At 37.8% G+C, this 11,081-nt stretch overlaps 1 protein-coding gene across 1 annotated transcript; it reads right to left on the bottom strand.

Moving 5' to 3' along the window:
- Positions 1–987: 987 nt before the first annotated feature.
- Positions 988–10,953, bottom strand: rassf1 (Ras association domain family member 1). Its single transcript, XM_084745047.1, has 7 exons — positions 10,834–10,953; positions 8,149–8,667; positions 5,169–5,293; positions 3,055–3,159; positions 2,640–2,928; positions 1,738–1,853; positions 988–1,616 (listed from the first exon to the last, which is right to left on the bottom strand). The coding sequence occupies exons 2-7, from the start codon at positions 8,438–8,440 to the stop codon at positions 1,467–1,469; spliced, it is 1,077 nt and encodes a 358-aa protein (XP_084601173.1). The 5' UTR covers positions 8,441–8,667; positions 10,834–10,953; the 3' UTR covers positions 988–1,466.
- Between the last annotated feature and the right edge of the window lie 128 nt (positions 10,954–11,081).

The raw sequence follows: 11,081 nt of genomic DNA, 5'->3' as shown, positions 1-11,081 counted from the left end.
CTCCATTAATCCATTGATTGTTAGGTTTGTAAAAATTCTGGAAATCATTAGAAATGTTGTCACAATTACATAGAGCCAAAAGTGAAACCTTCTCAGTGCTGTTTTATCCAACCAACAATTGTTTTAACAGTTGTTAAAAGGTAAAGTAGCAAATCCTCATATTTGTGGGGCTTCAGCATGAAATGTTTTTACATGAAAAATTACAAATATCAAAATAGTTGCCTACAGATTTTCTGTCAATCAACTTAATCATTTCAGCAATACTTGAACATACACTTGGGTAGTTTATTTTTCAACAAATCATGACATGTTAGAAACTCCCCATATATTTTTTATGCAAAAAATCTATAAAGTAAATAAGGCAATCAGATTAATGTTGTGAAGTGACAGGTACAATATTTCCTTCTGAGATCTAGCAGAGTAGAAAGTAGAGAAGAAGTATAAAGTTGCATTAAAAGAAAATGCTCAAGTAAAGTACAAGTACCTCAAATGTGTACATAAGAACAGTACTTGAGTACTTAGTTACAGTCCAACACTGATTTTAAACAATGTCACCTCAATGGTTTAACAACAGCTTACATAAAGTAAGGTCCACAAAGACACAATATTCTGAGTTTATTGTCACCAACAACGTTCAGATGAATTTGAACACCAGCTACAAACCAGGCCTTCAGTACCTGACCTTGATCTTGTGACTTTTTAAGGGCAAATCCGTGCAGCCAGGTTTAAAGAATCTTGTGGTAAGCTTACACAGAAGAGTCAAGGCTGTTATAACAGCATGTACTGTAAATGTCATGTCATGGTTTTGCATCAGATGTTCAACAGTACCCTAACATATGGCTGTACCTGTGTAATGTACAGGTGTCCACATACTTAAATCCATATAGTGTACTTTGCCGTAAAGAACTACAATGTGGACGACTGAGCAAACACACAGTCTATCAAACTTAGTACTTAATGTGAAATTTAAATTCACCATATGACACATTTTATTATTATCATCAGTTTATTAGATAATTAGAATGTAAACACATTGTTTCACATTTTAATTTGCCCAAATCCATTTCACAGGTTCATTAAAGTGCCAAATTTTAAAAACTGCTTCACAGAATATAAATGAAACTAGATATCATATGATAATGGTGACCAGAGAGACTAAAAATTGTATCTTTAATATATCTATAAATAATCCAGTCAAGCAGCATGGTTTTTCAAGAAAGAACTGCATCAAATTAAGTCCAAGATAATCTGTTGCCATTCAGTTGACAACAGTGTCTCTGCCTGCACAACATTAGCAGGACCTAAACCTTTAGGTAGTTCACATTTAATGTAACAACAGTATTCCTGCTTCATCAACAACATTTCATTGTTCAGGCTCTTTCCTTCCATTTTACATTACAAATCAACAATACAAGTCAGTGTTCTTTTTCATGTTTAAATATGAAGATCATTTGAATCTCTCAGAATCAACCAGGAGTAGTAATCCTCGCCATGGCCTGCTTCATCATGTCTCTAGCGAGAGCGTAGCGCTTCACAATCTGCCGTACATGCTCCTCTTCCTCACGCTTCAGGATTCGCAGAAAGTTGCACAACTCAGGAAAACTAAATGCATCCCACTGTGGAGGAGAGACATTGCAGATTAAAGTCAGCTGTATGTACAGTTCATATATCGGCTTTTCAGCATGTATTGACACATTTATTATATGGATTAATCTTCAGAGCCAAACAGAAACTTACATTCACTTCCCCGGTTTCATTCTCTTTCAAAACCAGACTCAAGATTTTTTCACTGGGGCCAGCACACAAGCGCAGGTAGAGGGGACACTCGTCATCAGACAGTTTACGCATGTACACTGAGAATAAAAGGAAACAAAATTCAACACTTTATTATGAAGTAATTAGTTAATTAATTATTATTAATCAAAGGCACACTATTCAGGATTTTCCTAAAATAATGTAACAACTGATATAAAAATAATCCCTCTAAAAAAGTCATAACTTGTGACCCACTAGCAATGTGTGGTGTCTGCAGAGACTTTGCCCTCTGCCTGTAGATTTATGTATTTTTCTGTGCTCGAGTGGTTTCAGCCTGTTTGGCAACAGTGTGTAACCCCCAGCCAACACAGGTTTTGTGGTTGGTACTTTTTAAAAACACAGTGACCAGACACTACAGTCTAAAGGCCTGCAGTGATTAGACAAATTAGCCCACTGACATTTGAAGTGACGGCTGTTTTTTTTGTGTGCGATCATACAACAATGATCATGCTGTATAAAATAACGGACAGGTATCATTATTTGTGCAACAGAGAATTAATTCCAACTAGATTTCATCTTCAGCATGAATGCTCAGTAAAGCCTGGACTTTGTTGTCAGCCGTTGTTGGAGCACAATGAACAAAAGGTTAAGGTGGGAGCTAAAAAATATGTCCCCAGGGCTTAGTTTAGACCTCCAAAGGTTTCTACTCCCTGGAGAAAGTTCCTGCAGTGGAAACATAGCTTATGTCTGTAAAGACACAGCTTATGTCTCTCTCCCTCTCGTTCAGGAGGGTTTAACTTTGAATGATGCATTTACAAATAATCCTGCACAGTCTACCTTTGATTCTTTGCTTCACAGTAACTGCACATTCTAGAGATTTCTACCTTGACTTTGTCTCTCTGTGCGTTCAAACAGCGCAAACTTGGCCGGGTTGTCCACCACGGTGAACTTGTTGAGCAAAGCCTCGATTACTTCTCGCACACGTGTTTGGGAGCTTATATGCAGGTGCTTGGCAGTATCTTTGGGGAGGTAGAAAGACGTCCGCCGTCGCATCCGTCTGCCCTGCTGGTCCTCCTCCTGTGTGGAGCACACGCTCTGACGGGGGGGGAGTGAGATAGGACGGAGTAGCTGAAAGTGGACCTTGATGAAACCAGTGTAGGACCCGTCTTTATTCTGCCAGGTAGATAAATTTATATTGTAAGAATTTAAGAAATTGTACAATATTAACAAAGTCTGCAAACTATTATACTAATTCCATTAAAATACACCTAAATCCACATTTTGCCAATGGTCACTCACAATCACCATGTAGAGGTTGCTGTTGGTCTGTGCGTTATACTCCTTAACCTTGTGCTGAATCTCACTAACAGTCAGCTCCTGTTTACCCCAGTCGATCTGTTCATCCTAAAAGAGAAAAGAGCAGGTAGAGTTCAGCAAACAGGCCATATAATGTCAGCAGAACATCTTCACAAGTGAGCTTTGAGGTTGAAGAGAAACTGACTGAGAACAAAAGAAAATAAAAGTCAAATCAATTCAAGTTCTTTGTAGATAAAGACGATTTAATATAATTAACCAAACATAAAACAGCTTTGTGCCTACGGGACTGATGAATTATGCTGTAGCTTCACTGCTGATCTTCTGACCTTGTGAAAGAAAGACGTATACGCAGTAAAATACAGTTCCAGCTCTGAGCTGCTGTCCTCCTCGCCGCAGAACGCATCACTTGCTGTGCTTCCCCGGGTCATCTCAAACGTTCAGGTGAGCAAAAGTTTGGAAGACGTTTTTTAGATTTTTACCCCCATCACCAAAATCTTAACCACGTTCTGGAGTTGTATCTTGGAAATTTCTGTCTTCTGTCTGCAGAGGTCTGATTCTACTTACTGCTCTTTTGACCTCAGCATTTCCACTGGCTCCTCCCAAACAATAAAACCTCACACAGATGTCTGAAGAGCCTGACCACTCCCACAGAGAGCTGCTCAAATTATGCTAATATTTCAGCCAATGCTGTTGTGTATGTGTGTGCACAAATTAACAATAAAATATACATTTCTATCCTATCATGTTGACCACATTTATTTTAAACCAATGCACTTAAATAAAAAAAAATAACTTAGCGGGGTAATCATCTAAGGTTTCAGGATAAATCAGTCAGATGTACAGTATGTTCTGGTTTTGTTGATTATTTTTGCAGATATGATCATGTTGGAAACAGGAATCTTGTTTGCTTGCAAAACAAAGTCAATAAAACTTAATTGAAGAAGTATCTGAATCAGCCTTACCACTTTTGAAGTTTTAAGGTGTGACAGAATGGTGACTGTTTTCTATCATTTATGTTGTCATTATCGCCACTGCTTTTTATTTTTGAGAAACTCACTATTCTGCAACTGTGGAGGACCACAAATGTCAAGGATATAATAATAAATTAATTAAGGCTGTACAATAAAACTGTACAATAAAAACAATTGTTTTCAAATGAATGTATAAATCTCCAAAAATCAATTAAGTAAATTACAAAAAAATCATTATTTCATATTTAAATCAGAAACTAAAAAGAGGAATTTCAAATTATAAAGGGATTTACAAAATAAAACAGTCAATAACTACACCATTTAAAAATACATCACTGAATGCATAAACAAATAATAGAATTTAAAAATCTATTTGAAAACAGAAAAAGAGAAATAAATAACTGATTGAAAGGGAAATTTCCTTTCCCATTTGCAGTTCACTGCTACTTTTCCTTTTCCAATGAGCTATTTTATGCCTCAGTCAATTAGCGTCTCCTTTTAGCCTTTCTGTGACATTGTAATTAATTATTACAATGCCTCTTAGTAGTTTATTAATTATGAATTTATTAATATTATTTCTACTGTACAATTACTTATCAATTAATGAAATGCTTTATTAGTGTTTCTGTGACAGTTATGGTCCTCCATGTCCCTTTGGACATAATGGTAGACTTCATATTAATACGCTCGGAGCTGAGAAACAGTGAACGAGTTATTTAATTTGTGCTGGTGGTGGCAGATTTTTTTTTTTGTGGTCCTGAAATTCAGACAGCTGTTTTACTGTGAAGTTGTTAAAAAACCCCTCCCCTCAGCTCTCTCTTAAATTACTTTCTCTACAGATGCCTTGACAATAAGGAGGTAATAAAACCAGTATCTCTGAGGACATATGGCACACTGAGACTCAGTGGACAGCACTAGACAATCTGGTAGCCTCCATCTGTTTTGACCTGCCCCATATGAACAGAGCCACTTTTCATTTCTCCTAAAATAATGCTTATTGCTTGGTTGTACAGTGAAATCACTGAATCCCAATTTAGATGTCTTTAATAAAACAATCCAGTTGAAGACTTCCTTCTATACAAATGTTCCATGGATAAAATATATGACTGTAGTTTTGTTCCTCACCACATTTGTGTCTGTCTCGATGGAGTCGACAGACAAATCCTCCTGTTCTGTTAACAAACTTCCATCTGTGCTGCAGTCCAGCTGGATGAACGGTCGGCAGCGGTAGTGACAAGTATAATTACAATCTGAAAAACAGAGAGTTCATCATTAGAGGGTGCAAATTTTCCATTCTTGGTTATGCTTTGCCTGCATTCATTGCTTGTTTTGTTAAGCCTTCTGCTGTGTTTTTTGTTCAGTAATCTGCTGAAAAACACAGTAACCTAGATGCATTATCTACATCACGTAAACAACAAGCCAAAATCAAAGTTTCTGCAGGTTTCAATAAGTTTAATTTAAGACTTTTTAAGAACATTATGAATGCAGTAAAAATAAAATCAGTGCCCACCACAAAACCATGTTGGTTTTGTTTTGTAGTTGTTACAGTGAGACTGCACTTAATGCCTGAAGTCAAATGATGAAGATAAACCAGATACATTCTCAGGGACTGTGAAGGTCTGTACCAACATGAAGTTTTCCAGACCTTCCTACAGATTAGAACAAACTCTGTGATAACGATTCTCATGAATGGAAAAATAACAGAAGCAGCCTGCATCCTAGTGATACTGTAAAGTGAAGACTACATATTACAGCTCTGTGAGCTTTGGTCGGACATGACTTAGTTACTATGGGGTTACAGAACTTTAATTTTAGGGCCTTTAAAGCCATTTTCTAATGAGTTTAATGGTTTTATCCCAATTTGAGCCATTTTTTTTTGGAAAAGTTACATCTGTGGTAGGCAGTTTATTTTTGGCACCACTGGAAAAAAGCTCCATAGAAAACTTTATACATAATGTAATTCAAGTAGTCTCAAGAGAAAACTAGACTTCTGCTCCTCCTCTTGGTTCTGTTTTCAGGCTTTAGAAAATCTCTCCCATGACGGGAGAGTTTGGCCAAGCAGAGGTCGGAAAGATAGCTGATCGTTGAGTCTCATTAAGAAGACTTAAGTATTTCCAGACCTGGGAATGAGACTTTATCATCGACTATCTTTCTCCAGAATTGATTACTGCACCTTTAATGGTTTAGTCTTCATTCCAGAGTTCTGGAAGTAACCTTGAGTAAGCAACCACACTGGTTCACAATTTCTATTATTAAAGACACATGCAAACATGATGATTCAGGACGGCCTAATATACTGTATCATGTCGTGTCTCATGCAATAAAGATTTAGTCGCAGGCTGTGTGTCTTTGCTTTTTAGGTCAACGGTTGCAGAGAAACATCAAAGGCATGCTATGTGGGAATTTCCTTTACGAAAAGATAAACTCATATATGCTAATAGTCCCTGTCAGTCATCACTTACGACCCACTGGAAGTGTGTGGTGGTGTCTGTATCTACAAAGACCCTGCCCTCTGCTGGTATTTCCTTATTTTCTCATATTTTCCTGTGTCTGGGATATCGCTGGGCATCAGTCTTTGGTCAGTGATGTGTAGCCCTAAGCTCTACAAAAACATCTGTTTCTTCTGCTCTCTATCTGTGAGAGAAGACTGAGAACACAGCGACAGGACGGAGGTTTCTGCTGAATTCACACAAAGTTCAGCATGGTGTAGTGATGTTGGTTCTTTTATTTGTGCTTTAGAACATAACTGCTGTGAAACAATCTGAAACATTTCACATCTCTGATTCACTGCTTTGTTCTCACTAATGGTGCTCAGTCTCTTAATTCACTCTAAAGTTCTGCCGAACCACCTCTGAGCTCTCCTTCTCTCGTTCATTAGGCTGGGTAGGAGGGCCCAACTTTGAATGGTGAATTTACAGACAGCAAATGGCAAATCCTGCATATTCTACCTTTAAAGTTATTTTTCTTATTAACAAATTCAGCACTGCTTTAGTTCATATCCCAGCGCTTTGCGACTTCTCCAATCTGTCTGTGACCCTCAGCACCAAGCTAATATATACTTTCATTTTAAAATTATAATAAAAACCAATTTATGGAACAGATGGATCGTTTAGTTATTTCTTTTTTAGTAGAGCTTCCTCAAATAGGAGTAAATAGTGCATTTGATGGGGACTTTTTTCAGCTGTTAATATGTTTGATGCACTATAATGAGTATCTCTGGGAGGAGGTCAGTGAATGTGGGACTGACTCAGAATAAACTACAGAGGAGAGGAGTTTCTGCACTATACAAGATGTTCTCCCTTCCCTCTTTCATTGAACATCTATGAGAGAATGACTAGGGAATATCCCTAACCAATGCACAGTGAAAGACGATTTTAAAAGCACATCACCTTTATCCAATACACAACTTTACAGATAAACTGCTGCACAGGGCATTTATCACGCCATGTAGCTTAAGGAAAATGGATAATTCTCACTCACATTTGTGCTGTCATGGGTGCAGAGAGGTGAGAACACTTGGTCTGAGCTTTTGAATTAAGGAAACTGAAAATATACCAATGTCCATTAGTCTGCCTCAGAGACACAAGAGTAGACAATATACAGCTGACGCTCACATACTGAATCATTGTATTATTGTAATTTCTTTGTCAGTTAAACGTATTATTATGATGAACTGGAAATCACACAAAGTAAATTGCTTTAGAACTGAAAATTGGTTAAAATACTTGGCTTTATTGGCAATGGAACGGGCAGCATCAGCCCTTTCTGAATATAACCACGGAGATAATGGACCCTGGATCATATTTGGAAAATATACTATATAATTGAAATGCTTTTTCTTTGCTTGTTTGTCTGTTTGATTCAGTGTTGTACATCGTGTTCAATCAATAAAAAAGTTAACCACAGTGCCCCTGTTGGTGGTATAGAAGAAACATGTTAGCCAGTGCAATAATATGGATTAGTGATGTACTTTTAATTGTTTCTGACAACAACAATGGAATAAGGCTTTGACTACACAGGTAATACTTATCTGGGATTTTTAACAATAAGAAAAATATAGAGTAATACCAAACTTCAGAAAAGCTCACATGTACCAGGTACTCACTAGTGCAGCGTAAACTTTGCTTATACAGCCCCCAGATGAATTCTCCACACAGGTCACACCAGGTGAGATGGGTGTAGCTGTCAGGCTGGAATTCATGACCCACTGCAGCCTCTCCTGTCTGACACTGGGGTGCCTCGATGCTGACACTGTCTCCAACCAGACGGATCACATGGAAGGGGCTCGGCTGACCTGGGTTTACAGGTTGAGGGGCTGTGCGGGCTGCAGGTGCAGCCAGCTCAATGGGATCGGTTACACTGAGGTCTTTCAGCTCAATCAACTCACATTTAGACATCTTGTCCTCGATGGACACACTGACATGTCAGGTGAGCATTTGCTGTCCATGAGCTGGTTTAGATGTACATACAGCCATGAGAGGAGACAGCATCAGCACGTGCACCTTCGCATCCTTAATGAGAATGTCAGGCTGTGATGAGATGTACAGTGATTAGTCAGTTTTTTTTATTTAGTCCACTTCCAGATGTTGTCCAGAGGACCAGGTGGCTGCTAAATACTCAGGAGCTGCAAGACAGTTTGAAATAGACACAATTAATATTAATTAATATAACATATGGGTAGTTTAATTTAAAATGATCTGACATTTAAATCAATTTCAATTCAAGCAATGTATCTGTTAAATAATAAGTCTATACTGTATTATGGTATGGGCTTCACAAATGGAAAAATAACAGATTAACATTTGATATCTGATGCCAGGATTCATACGATTAGAATAAAATGTGGGTCAAAATGTATAATCCTGTAAAATCCTGAGACAACTCATACTGTTTTTCTGTGAGGGACGCTGAAACAAAACTGCATAGTTTAGACAAAACACTTTCATCAAAAAGTGGGCCAATGCAATTTCATTCATTAAATTTAGAAGGTACAGAACTGACTCACATCTGTCTTTTCAGAAATAATTGGTAACACAATCAAAGTTTTTTAAAAAAAAAAGCCTGCAGCCTTGATTTTAAGTTTTTCAAAGTATATAATGTCGTGTATGTATGTATATATAATAGTTGTTATAGCAGGTGCTGAAGGTATGATTAACAGTGGCAAAAAGGACTTAAGTACATCTGCTCATATAATGTACAAGTTTGAGGTACTTGTACTTCAGTATTCTCATTTTATCCTACTTAATATTTCTTCTTCACTACAATTCAAGGAGAAATATTGTACCTTTCCTCCACTGTTTATTATACATCTATAGATATTAAACAGATTAAGATTATATATAAAAATATTCAATTTTATACAATATAAAGCATTGCTGTAGATCAAAATATGCAGCAGTGTTTAATCCAAGTAAAACAAGCTTCATCACAAACCAAAATGCTACATCAGTGACAGTAATCAGTTGATAAAACATATAATAATAATATAATGCTGAGTTGTGATGCACAGATTAATTGGTCTGCTGGTTAATCGGGTCAGTTATCTGGCATTTCGAGGGAACTGGCATCAGCCAATGCCTGTGCTCAGGAGGCCAATAAATAAAAAATGCCTACTGTGGGTCGATGTTTGGGCTGTGAGTTTTGGGACAGGAGTGAAAAGTTAGTTTCAAGCCTGGTACTATAACTCATATACATCCTGCTATAAATGTTTCCCTAAATTTTCTCAGCCACCATCATATTTTCTAAATGATAACACCTTTCTACATCCTAAACAGCAAATCTGATCTACAACTTTTACTGGTTCATGTTTAACATATATCATGTTATACTGTATAGCAGTGGTGCCCAACCCTGGTCCTCAGGATCCCCTGTCCTGCATGTTTTAGATGTTTCCCTGCTCCAACACACCTGATTCACATGATCAGGCTGTTGTCAGGCTTCTGCAGAGGCTTGATGATAAGCTGATCAGATACAACAACTATTAGATTATTATCATTAATTTAGAAATGTGTAAGATGCATTTTAATGTTGTATCTGGCTGCAATGGAGAATTTTAGTCATTTTTATACTGCTGAGTGGTTTAAGTTACTGTATTTCAATGCATTGTATTTCATACTCATAGGTTTTTAAAATCTTCATCTGCAAAGTAACTAGTAACTTAAGTTATCAAATAAATATTGTCAAGTAAAAACACCAATATTTCCCCCCTGAAATGCAGTGGGGTAAAGTACAAATACCTCAAAATTGTACTTAAGTAGCCTACAGTAGCTACTTGAGTAAATATATACAAACAATACAAACACTGTATGACGACAGAATCTCAGCTGCAGACCTGTAGATCTGAATTCATCCCCGTGGAGCGTCATTATAGAGAATAAGTGTAAAACATTTACAGGTGCATCAGAAACTTAGTTTCATGAGTTTCTCTGTGGAGCTGCATTGTGACTTGAATAAGAACAACCCGGGGCTCTCTCTGCCAACTGGGTCACCACACGGTGCAATTATCCACACAGCAGGGCAACAAGAGCACATTGTAACCAGCAGCATACAGGCATATTTCACTGGTTCTGTCATGGATCATCTTCGTGTCAAACTATGTATTAATATCTTTATCTATAAGAGCTGAGATTATTCTTTCATCTGTTATTTGTTGCAGGATGCAGCTCAGCGTGTAGCGGGGCAGCCCGGTTTAATCCTGTCCGAAACGGGACGACAAACTCAATGACAGTGGCACCCAGGACGAATTTTAGGATTTACTGGCAAACTAGGCTTTTAAAAAAAGTGATCTTACCTGTTTAAGTCATCACCGACACTTGCGGTAGAGGATGTTTGGAGAGTGAACGCAGTTTATGGTTTGTATGAACACTGGACCGTCCCCTCAGCCGACGCGCGCACCTCAGTTTGCGCATGCACATTATGAGTGTGGGATTACCGTCTAATCCCGTCTGTGTATTAAAGCATCCTGAGTCAGTGAGGCTCCACAGGAGGAGGAATCCCCTCTGTTCTCACGCAGAAGCACAAACACAGCCCACTACTGTA

Source organism: Lutjanus erythropterus, chromosome 2 (genome assembly GCF_056507025.1).
Source record: "Lutjanus erythropterus isolate fLutEry1 chromosome 2, fLutEry1.hap2, whole genome shotgun sequence".
Taxonomy (NCBI): domain Eukaryota; kingdom Metazoa; phylum Chordata; class Actinopteri; order Lutjaniformes; family Lutjanidae; genus Lutjanus; species Lutjanus erythropterus.
Note: the sequence above shows the minus strand (reverse complement) of the source record. Positions and strands in the feature narration are given on the sequence as shown.